Source organism: Syngnathus scovelli, chromosome 3 (genome assembly GCF_024217435.2).
Source record: "Syngnathus scovelli strain Florida chromosome 3, RoL_Ssco_1.2, whole genome shotgun sequence".
Lineage (NCBI taxonomy): Eukaryota > Metazoa > Chordata > Actinopteri > Syngnathiformes > Syngnathidae > Syngnathus > Syngnathus scovelli.
In genome coordinates this window covers 8,930,352-8,953,007 of record NC_090849.1, presented here as the reverse complement: position 1 = coordinate 8,953,007, position 22,656 = coordinate 8,930,352, and the positions used below count along the sequence as shown (strand labels likewise).

Genomic DNA, 22,656 nt, shown 5'->3' with positions numbered 1-22,656 from the left:
ATAGCTACACATACATAAATATACATACGCACACATGTACTATATACATATACTACATATATACTATATACATATACTTACATAAATGTACTGTAGTTTTGTCTGTGTGCTCGCCCCTCCCCTCCTGTGTGCTCATGATCAGTGTGATCATTCTCACCTGCCTCTCATTACCTGTCTCGTATTTAAGTCCTGTCTGTGTGTCACTCCCTGTCGGATTATTGTTGTTGTGTTCATGTCATGATGTCTTTTTGGTTCCTGTTCCTGTCATTGGTAATGTCACCCTGTCTTTTTGTTTCACGTCTTTTTGGTCAGTCTTGTTGTTAGGTTTTGTTAAGTTAAGTCACTTCAGTTGCCGAGTCTGTTAGTTTGCGTCCTTCAATAAGCTGCACTTGGTCGTCCTGCTCCATTTCCATCCGATCCCTGACAGTCGTTGGTAATGCCTGGCCACGAATACGTACATATTCATAATTATACATTATGTTTCGCATTGTGGAGGAAGGCATCCATCACCAGAGTGGAGTTTGAAGCGAACATGAGCCAACAAGTCATCAATCAACACACCTATTACAGCTGCGGGGCAGGTTTTACAAAACGATTTGTTTCTAACAAACATAATACGATAAAAAAGGTGAAACACACCTTTTTACCAACTAACATAACTAAAGAAAAGTTAGTATTTTCAAGCTGGAAGCAGAGTATAATAGTATTAACGTTGCTTGTACAATACATTGTAAACAAAGTGTTTTCTACTGGAAAAAGAAAAATGATCACAGAAACATTTGGAGTGGCAACAGGCTGTGTGAAGCAGAGGTGCAACTAATGCTAGAGATCCCTAAATCTTGAATTGCTGCATTGAGTCAGCTTTTTATTTTATTTAAATAATTCTCTATTCCATTTTTGAATTATGCACCTGGCCTAATTACTAGTTTGCTGATGTGCTTGACCATTTTGGGGACCTTTATTAGATATGAGTTTAACGTAAGATTAATTTAGATTAACATAATTAATTAATTAATCTAATTAACTCATTAAAGTGACAGCCAGAAGTGTTGCACACTAACCGAAATGGTTCTCCAGTCTCCTTCCAGAAAGTTCCTGAGGGGTGTAAGAAAACTGATGGCTGAAGTATGAAGGAACTCTCTCTCAGATGCTCCTAATCTTCTCTCACACTCGCCCACCTTGATTAAACTACTCCCTGCAGGAAATAGAAATTAGTTGTTTATACTGCTGTTGCATTTGTCTTCTTTAAAGATAGGGAAAGAGCGTTAATGTCTCGCCGTTATCATAGAATAATAGTATATTGACATGAAGGGAATGGAATCACAATGATAAGTGTTGAGTGACTTAAGATACACAACTGCTTGTAAATCTTTTGTTTTCGTAATTGCTATAGAGAAGGCAGCTGAATATTGCACAGGAAAAAATTACATTTACCATATAACAAGTTGGCTTGTTAGTAAAAAACATGTTATGTTTAAAAAAAAACAACACAACAACCCAATAACACAAATGGTTTTCTGGACAGATTGTGCATGTTCCAAGCAATAACTACTTGATTACGTTTTGATTAAATGTTTTCTCAGAAATGATGTGCGTGTATCCAACTTATTTTCAACATTAACACTTACCATATGGAGTGTCCGGACCAAATTCGTTCGCAGCATCCTGCATATAATGACCAAGAAGTTCCCCATTGGTAACTCTGGATGGTACTTCCCTGTCGAACTTTTCATAGAGAAACTCTTCAATTCTAGCACCTGAAAAAAAGTTACAGGGTTAATTTATGGTTTAAAAAAAAAAAAAGTCATAGAAACATCAGTGGTGTTACTGGACCATAGGGTCATTCCATGTCAAATCACACAAGCCCCCAGAACCTCTCCAGTTACAGCTGATTTTTATTGTATTTGTGCCTTTTGATGTCAAATAAAAGAATCTGACATTTGAGCTTCATAGTTAAAATGTTTTTTCAGTTATGGCCTGAAAAATTTTGGGTGCCACGCCCACTTTGGGATTCAGGAATTGCACAATTTTGGATCACATTTGTAAACTGTCATTGTTCGTTTTAAGGTCGTGACCAACCTGTAAATTGCTATATTTCTGCATTTCCAGCATATGGAACGAAATGTCCCCAAAAATGTATTGCGTCATTAAAAAAAAGCACTTTTGAAGCAATTGCTAACAATTGCATATCAATGCTGTTTTTAGGTGCCAACATTGATAAACAGGGCCAAGTGCACAAGCGGGGGTTGTTTCTGATGCTCAGTAAATGTAACTTATTCTGTGATTCGCATTTTACCGAACACAAGAGAAACTGTCCAGTTGTGGTAGGAATCACAGGGTATTCTCATATGATATCATAGGGACACATTTGCCAGTGTTATCAATAACCTCACAATACCATGCAATAATTAGGGTACTGGGAGACGAATTGGTTCACTAAAAGAAACTACAACCTGTTCCATTCTACCGGGTGTTGTGACTTTTCAAGCTTTGTCAAAAAATAAAATGCAATGAGGAGATGAGAAGCCAAATGTTACATAAACCCATCAAATGAAAGCCTTGTTGAATCTGATCATCAACTGCTACTGAAAAATAATAACACAGATACTACACATCACTGCACGGCATCACTACAAAGACTTGGAGATTTTCATACCTACTCTATGGAGCCATAGAGTAGTCACAGATGGTGTGATGAAAAATAAAACAGGTGGAACTGAGTAAATGGCAGAAATAAAACCTGTCCCCTGTGTGCATAGCGTTTTGAGCTTTCCTGCTCAATGAGTACGGTACTTTCCAGACTATAAACCTCACTTGAATATAAGCCACACCACATAAAATTAGGGGAAAACCCTGTTTTGTTCCTATACAAACTGCATCAGACTATAAGCCACAAGTGTATTAATGTTTAGTTAACATATGTAAAAGAATATGCACAAAGGGGATTGTCATGAAAGAGATGGCTCTTTGAGGACGCATCCATCTTATTAACATTTTGACAAACAAGTTACCGGAACATACATATTCGCATAAATTATTAAGTATATGGAAATTACAAGTAAGTATGAAACATGTACTGTGCTGTGTAAACTAGTACACCGCTCATAGCGCTCCATAGCATCACTTTTCTCTTCTCTTCATTTCTGTTACCTGTATTACCAAAACAAATACTCTTACAATATCCTATAAATCACAAAAAATCCATAGATAGTAAGCCGCACTGGACTACATATAAGGGTTCAAAACTTGTGCAAAAAGTAGCGTCTTATAATCCAGAAATTGGGGTGATTTTTATAATAAGTACCGTATTATTTGGTCTATAAGTCGCGTTCTTTTTTCATAGTTTGGGTGGGGGGGGCGATTTATACTGAGGAGCGACTTATATGTGAATATTTTCACAAATTTTCCCCAAAAAAAACAGAAAAAGTGAAACCGTGATAAACGAACCGTGATGTAGCAAGGGATTACTGTAATTTGAATTTCAAGTGACGTCAGCGGCGCGGCGGTTGTTTACATAAAGGACAAAGCTTCGATCACGGAATGACTAAGATGACGAAGGGCCCCACGTACTACCGGCATCACTAACGGCTTTGTTTGTAGGTGACACGGAGGACGAACAGTTTGAAGGATTTAATGATTTGGAGTGACACAGAAGGTTTGAAAAACTATTATGGCTTTTACGCACGCCCAGTTCTACTCTACGGAGCTCTCTTTCACCTCCGTGGATGGAAGTCGGGGGCCAGCGCTCGGCCGGGTGGTTGTCCGGGGACGGTGGATGGGGCTCGGACATGGCTTTTACGCACGCCCGGTCCTACTTTACAAGTCTCTCTTTCACCTCCGTGGATGGAAGTCGGGGTCCAGCGCTCGGCCGGGTGGCTGTCCGGGGACGGTGGGTGGGGCTCGGACCTGGTTTTTACGCACGCCCGGTCCTACTTTACAGAGCTCTCTTTCACCTCCGTGGATGGAAGTCGGGGGCCAGCGCTCGGCCGGGTGGTTGTCCGGGGACAGTGGATGAGGCTCGGACATGGCTTTTACGCAAGCCCGGTCCTATTCTATGGAGCTCTCTTCCACCTCCGTGGCTGAAAGTGCCACCTCCGGGGATGGAAGTCCACGCCGCCACACGCCTGGAAGTCCACGCTGGTGCTTGGGGCCATGTGGCGGTTAACTATTTATGTTATAGTTATTTGATATATTTTATTTCGTGTAGCAACTTGTATATGTTTTTATCGTTACAGTTCAGTAGTTGTTGGCTCCTTGCACTCTTGTTTTGTTAAATAAAGAGCCGCTTACCAAACCCAAGTCTTTCCTTGTACTTAACGCTACAATATAGTTATATACTAGATCTGTGGAATAACGACAAGGCTGACGTCAGGGCGCACGCGCGGCGTTGTTGACAAAGGACGAGGAATTTGACACAGATGGTTTGATAATATTATTGCTTATATAATAGTTATTCGATATATAATTCATATATCGTTATAAAGGCCTGTGGAATATTTTGAAATGCAAGCACCGTCAGCGGCGCGCACCCATTGTTGACATAAAGGACGATTGATGGATGTAATGAATTGGAGTGATGACACAGATGGTTTTATGAACGTGCTATTTATGTAATAGTTATTTGAACTCTGAATGTTACGTCAGTCCCATTCTCAGCTCTTTGTTTGTGTTTATGTCACATTAGCATACCTATCGTTTAGCCTGTTGTTGCTCGTTCATGTCTGTTCTTGGAGTTGGATTTTGTCGAATAAATTTCCCCCAAAATGCGATTTATACTCCAGAGCGACTTATATGTTTTTTTTTCATGTTATTGTGCATTTTATGGCTAATGCGACCTATATTTCGGAGCGAGTTTTAGTCCGAAAAATACGGTAATAATTTCATTGAGAATAATGTTTGCTTGCCATAATGCTCTACTCCTCAAACATAAAAATAATAGTATATTGTCAATTTTGAATTTGATAACTTCTGTTAGGGTTTTTCAGATTATCCTTATCGTATGATTATGTTGGAATGCAACCGGTAATAAATAAGATAGCGTGTCCCATCCTACACAAGGTCGTAAAACACCCCCTGATATGTTTTGACTAGAGGACAAGGGCTTTCTCTATCCAGTCCACTCTTACCCCCACTCTGTTTTAATAAAAATGCTCCTGCAGGAGCCGAGGGTCAGACCTCCATTCGAACATCGCTGCACACACAGCGACGAATGGACTCTCCATCTGCAGGTGTCTAAAAGGACTTACTTGTCTCCCGTGTGGTTCTTGCAAAATAAGTTGGAGTGAGCGAATCTCTAACGTTTTGGTGCCGAAACCCGGGACCCCTCATACCCGCTATCTGTCTGACGAAGAAGGACATGCTGCATTGTCGACAAGCCAGCATCCATTAGGAGGACCTGGAGAAGAAAGTCCTGGGAAGAGAATTCTTCGCTGGGCCAGCATCTTAGGTCTGCCTTCGTCTGACAGAGGTGGATTGACGGGACCCGGCAGTGCAACGAACCAGGGGACAAGTAAGTTAAAGGCCTGAAGTTGTGTGATTGTGTTGTTGTGAAACGCGTAAAAAGCCACAGGTGAACGAGAGATACGGCTTTGGTTTATCCGAGCTATGAGATACGGCTTTGGTTTGTCCGAGCTATGAGATGCGGCTTTGGTTTGTCCGAGCTATGAGATACGGCTTTGGTTTGTCCGAGCTATGAGATACGGCTTTGGTTTGTCCAAGCTATGATAGGCTTTAAAAAAAAAAAAAAAAAAAGTGCTGGAGTTTGTGTGATTGAGTGTGCGACTGGTAGGATAAATTGACTAAAAAGCAGTTCTAGCATTGATCCACGGCAATAATACAGGCTAGTAATTTGTTGAAAGGTCAATTTAAACCTGCATTGAGGATCCTCAAAGAAATAATAAATAATAATAATAATAATATTTTTGAGGAAAAGAAATTGTAAAACCTAAAACTACTAAAATTAAGATGGGAAATAAAAACGGTAAATCTCTAGCTCTTGATGGAGATGAGAAGTACATGGCGAGTAGATTTCTTAATTGTATGCAATCCATGCCAAAGTGGAAGAAAAAGTATGGTGTAGAAGGGAAGTTGAAAGTTGAAGTGTGGAAGATAGTGGTTGAAGTTTTGGAGGACAGTGTAGCTAGGAAGGTAGGACTGAAAAAGAAAGAAAAAGAGAGAATTGAATTGTGCTAGAGTGTGGTTGAAAGCTTCACAAGAAAGAAGATTTTGGATTTGTAAAAGACAAAAGATAGAAAGTTGAAAGGTGATGAGGCCGCCATTCAATTGAGATTTGAATAAGAATTCTGGGTATAGGGGGCTCTGGAGAGAGATAGTACCTTTGATGGCTGACTGCTGATTCCCTTGGGATTGTCAGGCTCACTGGTTCTCCTCCATCTCCTAATCTCTCACACGTGGCTCCAAGCGCCATACCCTGGTCACTCGCTTCAGCAAGCGTGCCAAACCGTGTGAGATGGTGATGTTAACACATCACTGGGCGAATCCCCCGAGTGGGGGCGAACGGCCAAGAGGATCCAGGAGGAATCCAACGGCTATGTGTTCGGGACCAGGGCGAGCCTCCGAGTGGGAGGACATCGGCTGTGGTCTGGCGTGGAGAGGGATGGGCTCCGCCACGCGACAATGCCCAAGACACACCGCAAGAGAGAACGACAGTTACAAAAAATTCCATACCAGCTCGGTCGTCGCCCGGGTTAAAAAGGACCGCCTCTTCCGTCGACGGCCGTCAGGGCGGGAGTGGAAAATATGCTACTGATGGATCAAATAAGAGCATCCGTGCCAGGAACAACATCGTCATTGGCACATGGAATGTGCGGACCCTCAGGGGTATTGGGAAGTTGGAACAACTGGACCATGAAATGAAACGATACAGACGGAACATCTTAGGTCTATGCGAAGTGCGCTACAAGAATTTTGGAGAAAGAACCACACCAGAGAATCATAAACTCTATTTTAGTGGCAGAGAAGACCGCCATGAACATGGAGTAGGGTTCCTTGTTAACAAAGAGGTCACAGGGGCAGTAGTTGCATGCCGACCCATCAACAGCCGGATCATAACCATACGATTGAAATCACTGCCTTTCAACCTCACCATAATACAAGCGTATGCACCAACAACAGACCACCCAGATGAAGAAGTCGAAGACTTTTACCATCAACTACAAAAAGTAATTGACGAAACACGAAAAAAAAAGACATATTAGTCGTGCAGGGTGACTGGAATGGAAAGATAGGAAAGGATGCCTTCAACGACTGGAAAAGTACATGTGGACCCTACTGTAATGAAATCTCAAATGACAGAGGGCTGCGGCTTCTTGAATTTGCCAGCTTGAATGAACTTAAAATCATGAACACTCTGGGGCTACACAAGAAATCAAGAAGAATGACCTGGCTCAGCCCAGGAGGACCTTACCAAAGCCAAATTGACTATATCATGATCCAACAACGCTTCAAATCTAGTGTAAACATCGCAAGGACAAGAACATTCCCAGGAGCAGATATTGGAAGTGACCACAGCATCGTAATGATGACCTTTTCCCTACGTCTGAAAAAGATGCAGAAAGCTGGGGGCACCAGACTAAAATTCAACCTAGAAAAGCTGAAAGAGCCTACCATTTTGGAGTCCTTCAAGGCCAACATCGGAGGAAAATTTGCACCACTACTCGCATTGAATGAAGATGTAGATGTAGAATCTTTAACACACTCCTTTACCTCAGCCATCACTGAAACAGCTAGTGACATTATCGAAAAACACCGCCCGAAGAAGAAACCATGGATAACTGACGAAATATTGGAGCTATGTGATAAACGCAGAGAGCTGAGATGGAAAAAGAACACAACAGAGGGCCTGACACAATACAGAAAGACCAACCTACGAGTTAAAAAAGAAATAAATCAAGCTAGAGAAGTGTGGATTGGAGACCAGTGCAAAGATATTGAAGACAGCCTACTCAAAAACAACAGTAAAAAGGCCTTCCAGACAATCAAAGACCTCACCTCCACAAAGCAATCAAGGACCACAATAATACAAGACTCCAAAGGGAATTGCTTAACCGAAGAAGCACAAGTGAGAAAGAGATGGACAGAATACTGCTCCGAACTATACACACATAAAATAAAAGGTAACCCAAAAGTCCTTACTGCCCCTGCAGCAACAAACAATCACAAGGACCCTATACTGCGAGAAGAAATAGTTACAGCAGTACAGTCACTAAAACCAGGAAAATCGCCAGGCGTGGATAACATCACAGCGGAACTGATCAAGGCGGGGGGTGACCCGATCATAGATGCACTTTTACTTATCTGCAACAAAATCTGGACAACAGGCGAGTGGCCAACATCATGGACACAATCACTTATTATCACCCTTCTCAAAAAAGGCAACGTCCAGCTCTGCCAAAACTACCGCACTATCAGCCTCATCAGCCATCCCAGTAAGGTAATGCTAAAAGTTATATTAAGAAGACTAATGCCCCAAGCCGAAAAGATAATAGCAGAAGAAGAGGCTGGATTCAGACCAGGTCGCAGCACCACAGAACAAATATTCAATCTTCGGATACTGTGCGAAAAGTACCAGCAACACCAACAGGATCTCTACCACGTATTCATCGACTTTAAGAAGGCATTCGACCGCGTGTGGCATGAAGCGCTTTGGCCACCATGAAACTCTATAACATCAATGAGAATATAATTGCAGTCATTGAGAATTTATACAAGACAGCCACAAGCGCGGTATACCTACAAAACAACATAGGAGAGTGGTTTAGGACAACAATATGAGTGTGTCAAGGTTGCTTGCTATCCCCCATGCTCTTCAACATCTTCCTTGAAAGAATAATGACAGAGGCCCTTGAACAACATGAAGGCTCAGTGAGCATTGGAGGCAGAAAGATCACCAATCTCCGCTTTGCAGATGATATTGATGGTCTTGCCGGCGACGAACAAGAACTAGTCGACCTGATCCACCGATTAGAAGAGACAGCCACAGACTATGGCATGGAGATAAGTGCAGAAAAAACAAAACTAATGACCAACCAGCTCAGTGGCCTAGTAGTAGAGTGTCTGCCCTGAGACTGGAAGGTTGTGGGTTCAAACCCCAGCCGGGTCATACCAAAGACTATAAAAATGGGACCCATTGCCTCCCTGCTTGGCACTCAGCATTAAGGGTTGGAATTGGGGGGTTAGATCACCAAATGATTCCCGAGCGCGGCACCGCTGCTGCTCACTGCTCCCCTCTCCCCCAGGGGATGGATCAAAATCACATGGGGATGGGTTAAATGCAGAGGACAAATTTCACCACACCCAGAGGTGTGTGTGACGATGATCATTGGGACTTTAACAACCCCAACGGATTTACCGGAGACATCAAGATTAACAACCAGACCCTAGAGGTAGTCAATAACTTTAAATACCTAAGGGCTGTGGTCTCAGATGAAGGATCTAAACCCGAAATACTTGCCAGGATAGCCCAAACAACAAATGCAATGACCAAGCTGAAGACCATCTGGAACAACAAAAATATCTCTACCAGCTCGAAGATCAGATTAATGCGTTCCCTAGTAATCTCAATCTTTCTATATGCTTGTGAATCCTGGACCCTAACAGCAGACACTGAAAAGCGAATCAAGGCACTGGAAATGCGATGCTACAGAAGACTCTTTGGAATATCTTACAAAGACCACATCACAAACGAAGAGGTAAAATCATGTGTAAAGAATGCAATCGGACCATACGTCGACCTACTAACGACAGTCAAAATGCGGAAACTGGAATGGTACGGCCATGTCACAAGATCAACAGGACTTGCCGAGGCGATCCTGCAAGGCACAGTGAACGGAGGCAGAAAGAGAGGGAGACAGAAAAAGAGATGGGAGGACAACATAAAGGATTGGACAGGCCTAAAAACATACGAGCTATTGAGAACAGCGGAGAACAGAGAGGAATGGAGAAAACTGACTGTCAAATCCTCAGCGGTGCCCCAACGGACAAAGGTATAAGGGATTGGAAGTGGAAGTAGCTAGGAAGGTAGGACTGAAAAAGAAAGAAAAAGAGAGAGAATTGAATTGTGCTAGAGTGTGGTTGAAAGCTTCACAAGAAAGAAGAGAACAAATCCAAAAGACAAAAGATAGAAAGTTGAAAAGTGATGAGGCCGCCATTCAATTGAGATTTGAAAAAGAATTCTGGGTGCATAGTGTCATCCCATTCAATGATGCAGACGAGAGTGCTTATCAGCAACATCTTAAAATTGCGCTCCTCAATAGAGAACAGAAACAATTTAGACAGATAAAAATGAGAGGAAAAGAGAGAAATCTGTTTGCGAGCAGAAACTAATCCACACTAGTGCATGTTAAGTGTCGAGCCCACATGAGAAATTCGAAAAAAAAAAGAAAAGAAAAAAAAAAAAAAAAAAAGACAGAACATGCTTTCAGGAATTGGAAGAAGCTAAATTGTGAATTTAAGATTTTGCAATGCTACATTTAATAGGAATAATCGATTGGTTGTGTTATAAGATTATACAAAATTCTAAATGCAAGCTAAATCTGAGAGATTGAGTTTTTCAAATTTAAAAACAAAGAAAAACATTTCAGATTAATTTGCCAGTTGTTTGTTTTAGTTAAGTTTTTTTTTGAATTGGTGGATTGTTCTACCAGGAACCTTGAGTTGAAAATGATATATGAATATTGTGTGGTGAGCTTGGATGAATTGGGACCAATGTGATAGGAAGACTCCTTTTTGGAGACTGTGTGAGATGCATATGAAGAGCATTGATGAATGATTGAAAGGTTGAATGGTTGAAGTCGTTGGCGACTACTATAGAAAATTAGTAGAGCGACTTCGATGAAAGACTGATTTTGAGCAGGTTGAATGCTAAAAAGAAAACGTAGGTTTTGGATTGATAATTAACTAGAGAAAAAACTGGAGAACCAGTAACACATGTAGAGGATGTGTGAACTGAGAAATTAAGAAGCGTTTTGGAAAGAAAGTCAAATTAAATGATGATGAAATCATATGTAGTAATACAACACTTTACTACATATGGATTCTCTAAATCATACAATTGAGTAAAATAAAACATACATTTTGATTTGTATTCAAATTTCTAAGATTCTTGTGATAAACAATGAGAAAACGATTGAATAAGAAAGTGAAAATGTCTAATCATTTGCTAGCTGAGTCGCTCCCCATTCGGGGAGGCCATCCATTTACTTGCTAAGCTAGTTGTAAAAACAGTCCAATTGCCACGAAAAGTAGCTATGTGCACGTGTGCAGTACACACACACACGAGACTGATAAGGTGTCAAGAGGTAACAAGCTTGCAGACAGAACCACAAAGCTGCAGCGCAAAAGACACTTCAAATTTTATACACACAAGAAGCAGATTAAATCACTGAAACATTTTTAAAAATGTGCAGCGACAAAGTCTATAGAGTGAAATTCAATTATGGACGAAAAAAGGGGCAAGATTAGAGAATGCCATCTATAAATGACCTACCCTACCAAAGAACCTATGCAAATGGGCAGCGATATTGAGCCATGGTGCGTGTCACATGACTCAAGAGGAGGGATAGTGGGGCAGGTCAGTCAGCTTTATACAACATATGGATTTGATTCATATTCAAAACATTTTCAAAACAAAACATTTTTTTTTTGTAGAGCTTGTTTTAACAAAAACAAAAACACTGAATGCCTTACCAGTGGCAAAAACGTTATAGAAAGAAATAATACCGAGATATGGGATTTCAGAAATTAATTCTCATGACAGGACTGGTATAAAGTGTGAAGATGTGCTTGAAAAAAAAACTGGAAGATCATGGACGAAATGTATAGGTCAAACTGTACATAAATATTAAAAGTACTGTGGGTTTAACCCCGTATAAAAAATTGTTTTGGCGACAATATAGATTACCATGTTTTGAATCCAAGTGGGAAACTAAGGATGATTAAAATTTGGCAGATTACATGAGAAAAATATTTAAAAGGCAAAAAGAACAAACCACATTCTCATTAAGAGCATTGAAAACGAAACACTGGTGTTCTTCCAAGGGGGAAGAGCCATGTTGAATCTTGATAACTACACCAACTGCCATTAAAATAGCAGAAAGGTCATTTGAGGTGGTCCTAGCAAATTACAAAAGGGCCATTTCGTTCAATCGCAGAAAGTAAGCCAAAAGAAGCCTTACCTCTTAGAGAAATGCCGGGAACAAGAAAATGGAACAATGACATTGCATGTTGGGTGGCTATCTTTGTTGCCATTTTGTTACCTTCAACAATATGGTATTTGTGGGTACTAAGAGTCATAATGAATAGGGGAGAAATGAGTGGGCAACTTATATAGGTCACCCCAAAAACTTATGCTGCATTGTATCAATTTAAAAGATCAATTTGACCTTTGCAGGATGATCTGCTGTGTCGGATCTGGACTGCCATGAAAGTATGATGTTTATATGTGTACTTTGTCAACAACCGCTGTAGATGTTAAAGAATGGGATGAATATCTAGAATGAATGTGGATAATTTGTTTCAGGTAACTAACTATAAGAGTAACTGAAAAAAGAAACAATTGATTGCTTATGGCAAAACAAGCTGCAAAGACAGAAAAAATTGAATATGTCATACGTATGGATTTGCGACCGATTATTTATGTTGTACCGTTGCCATTGACCAAAGATTGTGTGAAATCTGTCACGTCTACTGGATTGTGAAATGTGTGACAGAGCATTCTATATACCGTATATGCCGGGGTACAGGTCGACTCGGTGTATAAGTCGACCCCCTAAAATTCGACAGAAATTTACGATTTTATGATATATCCTTTGTATAAGTCGAGCTCAATTGTTGCATTATATTAAACTTCAAAATTCAATATGCGAAATTTATTGACGAAACGTGTTCAAATTCCGGGAGGCCGTGCGCATGCGGCTATTTATAAGCACCGCGGAGGAGATTGCGGAGCCTCATTCGACTTCCAGCGGTCGGCGAGCTCGCTCACGCCGCCCGGCACCAACGGGAGGCCGGAAATAGCTCCAAGCCGAGCGGATCGGCACTTTATAAGCACCGCGGAGGAGATCGCGGAGCCTCATTCGACTTCCAGCGGCCGGCGAGCTCGCGCACCCTCCCGGCACATCCGGGAGGCCGTGCGCACGCGCCAAGTGGCCGAAAATAGCCCCCGCCGAGCGGATCGGCTGTTTATAAGCACCGCGGAGGAGATCGCGGAGCCTCATTCGACTTCCAGCGGCCGGCGAGCTCGTGCACCCGCCCGGCACATCCGGGAGGCCGTGCGCACGCGCCAAGTGGCCGAAAATAGCCCCCGCCGAGCGGATCGGCTGTTTATAAGCACCGCGGAGGAGATCGCTGAGCCTCATTCGACTTCCAGCGGGCCGCGCACTCGCGCACGCCGCCCGGCACATCCGGGAGGACGTGCGCAAGCGCCGAGTGGCCGAAAATAGCCCCCGCCGAGCGGATCGGCTGTTTATAAGCACCGCGGAGGAGATTGCTTAGCCTCATTCGACTTCCAGCGGGCCGCGCACTCGCGCACGCCGCCCGGCACATCCGGGAGGCCGTGCGCACGCGCTGAGTGGCCGAAAATAGCCCCCGCCGAGCGGATCGGCTGTTTATAAGCACCGCGGAGGAGATCGCTGAGCCTCATTCGACTTCCAGCGGGCCGCGCACTCCGCCCGGCACATCCGGGAGGTCGTGCGCACGCGCCGAGTGGCCGAAAATAGCCCCCGCCAAGCGGATCGGCTGTTTATAAGCACCGCGGAGGAGATCGCTGAGCCTCATTCGACTTCCAGCGGGCTGCGCGCCGCCCGGTTCAAATTTTCTAAGTGCAACGCATAATGAGATGCATGAGAAACGGCCTTGGTTACCATCACATTTGAAGCGATAAATACGAAGTTAAATTTTATGACTCGGTGTATAAGTCGAGGTCGATTTTTTTCGGTCGATTTTGGATCGAAAAAGGTCGACCAATACACCGGCAAATACGGTAATATCCATTGAGAGAAAAAAGAAAAAAAAAAAGAAGCCATTGCTTTCAGAGAATGTAGTCAAGCGAAATTGTATATACATCAACATGCCAAGATCTGGGAAAAAAAGCTGGTAAAAACCAAAATATCTTTAAATTTGAGAGGAGACGATGATCTGACCGAAATTGATGCAATTGGAGTCCCTAGAGGAGTTCCTGATTAATAAGAATTAAATGACCAAATTGCAGCGGGATGGGAGTCCTCCATTTGCTGCTGGTGAACGATGAACAAGAACGTAGACAGGATAAATTACATCCATTACAACATGCAGAAATTGGGCAAACGGACACAAGCGGAGCTCGAGGCAGTGCATGAACAGCTGGCCACGCCTTCCCTAATGTCGATCCAGAACCACAATGCTCATGATATGTTGTTGTCTAAGAAAGGAGGGGTCTGCGCAATGTTTGGAGAACAATGCTGCGCCTTCGTCCCCAACAACATCGCCCCTGATGGGAGCCTGACGGAGGCGATTGCAGGCCTGCGATCCCTCAAAACGAGGACGAAAGAGCACTACAAGTGGATGACTGCTTTTGGGAAGTATAACGCCCTTGTGTCCTCAATTTTACAATCAGTTGCAGTGTTTGCTGCTATGCTCACCTTGTATGGATGTTGCATACCATGTCTTCGTGCTCTGTTTAATCGTCTCGTCACTACAGTAATATCGCCCATGGAGGATGAGATTGCTCAGATATACCTAATGTCTGAGCGGCAACGTGATGATGTTGATGGCAAAATTCCTGCATCTGTGTTACCAGACTTTTCCCAGATCCGTGGGATTCTGAATTATGACATCGCAACATTTATCCTTTGGAGTAAACATATTTGTCCTCATGAATGTGATCCGACGACTGAGAGTCGAGAAAAGGGGTTGTTTACGGTGATGTGTGAATTTGAGCAAATATGTGATAAACAGTGGGGAAATGTCAGGATAATTAGTTTTGTAGAAGCGCTGGCCGGCCTGACCTTCGCTCAAGGCCAATACATCTGCCAGGTTTTAGGGAGTTCTTATACTCCCTTCCTCACTAGTTATGAACAGAACACCTTTGTTCCTTGTTTAGCTAAAGAGAAGTTCATTCTCTATTATACCTTGTAGTTTCTATTTATGAATTGTTGTTGACCGGGACAGTTTTTAAGTTATCCCATATTTACTCAATGTTTGGTTAAGTAGACTTCATGCAAGTTATCTCACATTTACTTAACGTTTGTTGGAGTGTATGCACGAGAGGTATCTGATGATTTACTCATCATTATTATTGTGTGAAACATAGCAAGAAAGTCTAGAGCATTGTTTTACAGGGACACGGCATCCAGGAGTTGGATATCAACACCGAGCTGTCACAATCAGTGTTGCCGACCCATAGACTTGCTGGACTTATAGACGGAGGAAACTGGATGGGAGTTTTGGACATTGCCGCTGTGTGCCAGGATGAGAGAGCCGTTTTCAAGGTGTAAGGCAGGGATGTCAAAGTCAAACACACCGAGGGCCAAAAAAACAAATTTGCTACAAGCCGAGGGCCGGACTGGTTCAATGTTTATTAAAATATATCGGAATGATTGCACATAGCCTTTTGAACTAAGACCTAACACAGTGTACATTATTTAATGATTAAATGAATATGGCAATATTTTGTTATGGCTCTGTCAGTAACTTCAAGGGAAAACATTTTCAACAGCCAAACAGCAAAAAATTCAATTGTTTTAAAAACAAAATGTGTTTCTTAATATCAACATAAATGCATAAGTAAAAGTGCATGCATTATAAACTGAAAATGTATTATTGTGCTGCTCTATGATCTACCGATCATTGCTTTCAAATTGTAAAATAAAAAAAATAATCAAATCAGTTGTATTCTTTCTCATGGCTCTTATGTGCAATTTTCCCTTGGTCCATTCAACTGAAAAATAAATATAAATAAATAAAATTCAAAAATTTACGGCACACAGACAAAACAATACTTTCTTCAAAGAAAAATCGTCTTGTAGAAACAAATGTAAAAATGTAACCGAATTAAAAAACGGAAAATACGTTACTGTTCTGTGATGCTCACTTGTCTGAGGCTGAGCCTGATACTTAGAGGTGTCTCATTGTTTGTACAAGTTCATCAATGTTCGGGGTTAGGCTCTGAGGCTCAAAACCCGTTTTTGATCAACTCTCCTTCTGCAAAGGGCCGGGCTGATTTGGCGATCTCTTTTGCCACAATAAAGCTAGCCTTGGCAGCAGCCTCGCTTTGTGATTTAGCATACGTGAACATAGCCTGTCTGGACTTAAGGCCTCGTTTTAATTCTTCCACCTTCTGTAGCTTTTGTTCATATTCCATATTCTTGTCTTGGTCTGTGTGTTTCTTAGACGTTTAATAGTGCCTTCTTAAATTTAATTCTTTCATTACAGCCGCATTTTCTCCACACAGAAGACACACAGGTTTGCCTCTTACCTCCGTAAACATGTACTCTGCCTCCCACCTGGCCTGAAACCCCCTGTTCTCAGCGTCCACCTTACGTTTAGCCATTTTTGAGGAGGGGGGTATCAGAAAGTTGAACTCTGCTCTGACTACTGATGAATAATGAAGCCGCTTGTGCGAGCTGCAGGGACATCGCGGGCTACCGTTGCATTGTGGGAAATGTAGTGTTGGTGCGTGCAAAACACCAGCGGGCGGCTGTGGCCTACGGGCCGGTTCTAATAGTAATTCAATATCATCCAGGGGGCCATAGATAATCAATTCGCGGGCCGGATCTGGCCCGCGGGCCGTAACTCTGACATATGTGGTGTAAGGGCTCTACTACCAAGATGGCTGCACCATCGGACGGGACCTACTTCGTCCAGAAGTTCAGAAGCACTGCCTCACCTACATCCTATGAGTGCACGTGCCTGTTCAGAACGGATCGTGGTTTTGTGGTCACAAGAGTTGTCCAATGCTGCCTGCCAACTGGACACGAGTGTGTGCGCCAGTGTGAGTGACAGACCACACCTACAGACTAGAACATCATCAGCTGACGAAAACACGAGCACATATACAACTTCTTAGACGTGACAGATGTGATAATGTTAATGAGACGTGGATTGCGTAGATGCTGTTCTGTTGAGCATGTTTTACGGAAACTTGTTGATTTGACCATCAAAAATGCTTCGCAAGTAATGGATACAATGATGTACTGTTTCTGTGGTTTTCTTTTTATTTATTTTTTATTGATAGCATTCTGGTCGCCTAAGGCAGAGGGACCGTGTGAGAATTTTCCTGCTAATAACATCTGGCCAGCAGGTTTTTCGCTTACACAATAAGTTTGATCTGGGGTATTAAGGTAATACCTCATCTTCACTGGAAAGTGTTGCTATCATTGTTTGTTGTTTTTTATTATTACTATTCGTTCTTCCTTATACATATATATACATATAAACATATATATATGTTTTTTTTTTTTTTTAACTTGTCCCTTGTTGTTTGGGGTGGCATAATCATATGATAAAACAGGAGGGAGATGTTAGGGTTTTTCAGATTATCCTTATCGTATGATTATGTTGGAATGCAACCGGTAATAAATAAGATAGCTTGTCCCATCCTACACAAGGTCATAAAACACCCCCTGATATGTTTTGACTAGAGGACAAGGGCTTTCTCTATCCAGTCCACTCTTACCCCCACTCTGTTTTTCTTAATAAAAATGCTCTTGCAGGAGCCGAGGGTCAGACCTCCATTCTAACATCGCTGCACGCATAGCGACGAATGGACTCTCCACCTGCAGGTGTCTAAAAGGACTTGTCTCCCGTGTGGTTCTTGCAAAATAAGTTGGAGTGAGTGAATCTCTAACAACTTCAGCTTGCGAACATCACATGCACTGTGATTGGTTGTTACCTGAGCCTTGATTACATGTCATGTCACATTAAGTTGACAGCAAGTGGCAAAATGTATTTTAAAAGTGTTATTTGTATATATAAAAATAATAATTTATAAAATAAATGATCAAATTATAAAATAATTTATCAAATAAATTATCAAAGTCATTATAGACAAAATACTTAATTTGTAGTGCTAAAAATGTCTAAACAAGCGATACGGATAATGGATGGATGGATGGATGGATGTTTAGTAACACGTTAATGCACTGAAAAATAAGTTTTACAGTCTGAGCTTCATAGAAAAAAAACAAATCTGTACAACACAACACAACAGGGCTAGAGTAAAGAGGCAAAATACTTACTAGTGTGGTCAACTGTAGCATGGAGAATGACACAAATCAAATGTTCATAAGCGACAATATTTTGTGTGGATGAGAGTGAGTTAATGAATGAATGTAAAATAATGTTTTTAATTAATTAGGTGGGCATTCCAGTCCCAGGGACGAAACGGTCCAAACGGACACTCCTTTTGCGAACGGACGGGTGCCTAGAAAGTTGAAATAAAGGGTGAACTTATGTGTTTTTTTGTTCATTCCTGTAATTATCTGGAAAAGTGCTGACTAAACTTTCAGTCTACACTAACATGGAAGTCTGGCAAAGATAGGGGTTACTGTTTGTCTCACGTGTGTGAGCCATACATTCAATCTGAACGCGAGTGTTAAAAAGAAACAAAATGTTTGTTTCTTCTTATCTGAGGCAGACTCAAGTAAAGGGTTTTTGATAAAAGTTCTGCCAGAGGCAGGATTTGAAACTCTTTCTGACAGGGGATTCTGCTAGACGTTCCCAGCAAAGCCTCCCAATATGTTCGAGTTTGCCAGGTCGGATGTGCGTCTACCCCCACGATCGGAGCCAACACCAGGCGGTGATCTGTTGATAGCTATGCCCACCTCTTCCACCGAGTGTCAAAAACATGTGGTCAAAAATCTGATGACACAACAATAAAATCCATCATCAAACTGCGACCTAGGGTGTCCTGGTGCCAAGGGAGACCCTTTTGTTTGAACAGGATGACAAGCACAGATGTCGAGTAACAGAACACCACTCTGGTTCTGATCGACGGAGCTCCTTCCATTCACACTCCTCCAGGTCTCACTGTCATTAACCACTTGAGCATTGAATTCACCCAGCAGAGCGATGGAGTCGCAAGAAGGAGCACTAGCTCTGCAGAAATCCCCCCATCTGAAGGCAGAAGGAGGCTACCGTCTCATCCACTGGGGTGAACCCCAATGTACAGGCGCCGAGCCGAGGGGTAAGAAGTATGTCTACACCTGTTGGGCTCCTCTTACTATGGGCAACTCCAGAGTGGGAGAGAGACCAACCTCTCCCGAGAAGACTGGTACCAGAACCCAAGCTGCGTGAGGCGTCAAGTCCCACTATGTTTAGTCGGAACTTTTCTGCCTCGCACACCAGCTTGGGCTCCTTTCCTGCCAGAGAGGTGACATTCCATGTCCCAAGAGCCAGCTTCTGTAGCCGGGGATCGGACCGCCAAGATCCTTGCCTTTGGCTTCTGCCCAGCTCCCTGTGCACCCACCCCTTTGGCCCCTCCCACCGGTGGTGAGCCCATGGAAAGAGGGACCCACGTTGCCTTTTCAGGCTGTACCCAGCCAGGCCACAAGAGTGCAGGCTGGCCACTTGGCGCTCGTCTTCAAGCCCTACCTCCAGGCCTGTTTGTATTCTTTATAAAGGTTCTCTGAGCCATCCGTGGTCTGGTCCTTCACCTCGGACCTGTTTGCCATGGGTGACCCTGCCAGGGGCATAAAGGCCCCAGGCGATAACCCCTCGGATCACTGGAACACTCAAACCCCTCCACTACGACAAACTGAGAGCTCATAGAGGGGTCATTATGGTTTAATCACACTTCCATTGGTATTAATTCGCCAATGATGTTTTTTTTTACTACAGTCCTACAATTCAAAGCCAAGTAGCATGCAGAATGGGGATGAGATGATTCATGCCCAAATAATTCAAGCAAGTGTGTTATTGCAAATGTGTTTATGAACTGGTACCCTTCATCTAATTATATACCCAAAAAGAGGCTCTCAGATTCAAAAAAGTTAGTGAACCCAAGGAGTTGCATGAGTACATGGTTAAACAGTAGAATAAAGTACAACCAAACTCACTGTCTTTCTGCCGTGACATTTTTTTATGTTTACCGTAAGTCATGGCTTGCATGCACCCTATAATGCGGTGCGCACTATGTGTGGATTAAATACAAAATAGACCCCGCAATTGAGTCTGCACCTTTTAACCTGAAGCGCCTTATGATGCGGACAATACGGTAGTAATTTATTTGGGCTTTGCACCCTTCGCTCTTTTTTGTATCAAATTACAAACATTTGCTGGTTCTTTGAGCAAAAAAAGTTAAGAAATAATACATCCACTATGAATTAAAAGTCGGGCGGCTCGGTGGAGCACTGGGTAGCACGTCCGCCTCACAATTAGGAGGGTGCGGGTTTGATTCCACCTGCGGCCCTCCCTGTGCGGAGTTTGCATGCTCTCCCCGAGCCCGCGTGGGTTTTCTCCGGGCACTCCGGTTTCCTCCCACATCCCAAAAACATGCTTGGTAGGCCGATTGATCACTCCAAATTGTCCCTAGGTGTGAGTGCGAGTGCGAATGGTTGTTTGTCTCTGCGTGCCCTGCGATTGGCTGGCAACCGGTTCAGGGTGTCCCCCGCCTACTGCCCGATGACGGCTGGGATAGGCTCCAGCACGCCCGCGACCCCCGTGGGGACTAAGCGGTTCAGAAAATGGATGGTTGGATGGATGAATTAAAAGTTAGTTAAAGCAAGTATAATGTAATTTTAAATGTTTTGCACTTCATTTGTACATCTTTTGATTCCAACCTCAGTCTGGCACCTACAGCGATTCGTTTTTGTGTTTGCACATTCTGGACCTCAGTCATGTTTTTGTTTCAATTCATTAAAGAAAAAGACAATTCAATCAATTTTCTCTTGAATTGAAGATTGTAAGGCAATAGCAGTACCTGGATACTCGTGTGAATGGAATGGGTAAAAAATATGATTTGCCAGAGGGTAACAGCTTGCAGCAACCTTTATTTTTGATTGGGGGAAAGAAAAGAACTTTAAACCTTTTATTTTTTCAACAATGAACTTTGAACTGAACTAGTTCGTTTTAAAAGTTGTGAACTGAACTTTGAAATACTTCATGTAGAAAATGAACTTTTCCAACAATGTTGAGGTCTGATAGGCAGGCATGGCTCCTTGTGGGGTTGAGGTTGGTGAAAGCAATGATGGTAAACTCTCAAGATGAAGTAAAAAAATAAATTGCTATTGCCCGTGGAAGTTCACACCTGATCATTTGGTGACAGCTTGCTGATTAATGTAAGCTCCACTAAATGAAAAGAGCTATGTGCAACACATTTATTTTTGAAAACTGTTTTAACATATTTTACTATACAGGGGGTCCTTGGTTTACAACGTTGATCTGTTCCTACGCAGCGATGTAAACCAAATTTATATATCGGCTACAACCTTCCTGTGTGGAGTTTGCATGTTACTCAAGGTACTCCAGCTTCTTAACACATTTCAGTAACATCCATGTGTAGTAGGTTCATTGAAGAGTAAATTGTATGTAGGTGTGAATGTAAATGTAAAGTATTCTTTTGTCTAATCGGCACTGCAATTAGCTTCAGTCCGATATGTGTGTACATTGCTTTTCTGTCAAAGTCAACTGGAATAGGCTCCAGCTCACCCACAAGCTTAATGAGGACAAACACTACAAAAAGGATGGTTAAAATGTTTTAGTACTGTAGGTACATTTAGCCACAACTCATCATTAGAGGCCATTCTAAAAAAAAAAAATGTTTTTTCTTTCAAAGGTCCATTAGTTGCAAATTTTTGTGATCTGTCTCTGGGTTTGGTCCTTACCCTAAAAAATAGCAAAGATTTACGCTGTGGTATTTTCATAAATGCTGATACAAAACAAAGATAAAATTGTGTTAGGGGGTGTAACCCCCTAGTCTTGTTTGTTTCTACCTACTAAATGGATTCTGTTGAGTTCTGGTTTTCAAAGCTCAAAAGGCTCTTCAATGGACTGACAGGAAAAACAAGATTGGGTGCCTCATACTATAAGCTGTACACATGCTACAAGGTTACATAGGTAGAATTTTACAGCCATGTCAGTTCAGATTGAGTTAAGTACTTTCCATAGTGAAGCTTGTGAAAGAGTAGATAAATGGCATAAGGGCAGAGAATATTTTGAGAATATTTGATTTTGTGTAGTGTGGTATGTATGGGGTTGTACTTTTTAGTTTAACATGAGTGAAATTCACTCAAATTATATCAAAAGGAGCAGTCACTTCATCTTATTTGGCTATGTCCACCCTTGTTCATAATATGTACTTTTCATTTTCATTTGATCCCTCAGGATTTAAATCTTGTGAAACGATGTCTTACTTGGGTTGGGCTGCAACAAGACCACTGTTTGTCTGTAGATCTTCTCAGTCCAGTTTTTGGTGTAGTCCGCACGGATCATTAGGTTTTCATAGTGAGCATCCAACTCTGTTTTCTCCACCTGGCCCAGCTTCTCCCCTGTAAACTGAAGCAGCATGCAGTTGATCTACAGCAACACGTTTTTCCTTAACCTCTGTATCTTCAAATACGAAACTAATACCTGTCATTCTTCTGTCACTGACACTAATGCCATCAACATGTATGTGTCTTACTCTTAGTGTAGTATAATCAGGCTAAAACAATGCTAACTCTA

General features: G+C 42.3%; 1 protein-coding gene across 5 annotated transcripts in view; it reads right to left on the bottom strand.

The window, feature by feature from the left end:
* Positions 1 to 22,656, bottom strand: part of LOC137840139 (endophilin-B2-like) — a 70,687-nt gene that overhangs the window by 47,484 nt on the left and 547 nt on the right. For all 5 annotated transcript variants that reach the window (XM_068650099.1, XM_068650101.1, XM_068650100.1 and 2 more), the window contains exons 3-5: positions 22,347 to 22,488; positions 1,629 to 1,757; positions 1,062 to 1,195 (exon numbers count right to left, since the gene is read on the bottom strand). In XM_068650099.1, coding sequence (XP_068506200.1) covers positions 1,062 to 1,195; positions 1,629 to 1,757; positions 22,347 to 22,488 — 405 coding nt within the window. The remainder of the gene's footprint in view (positions 1 to 1,061; positions 1,196 to 1,628; positions 1,758 to 22,346; positions 22,489 to 22,656) is intronic.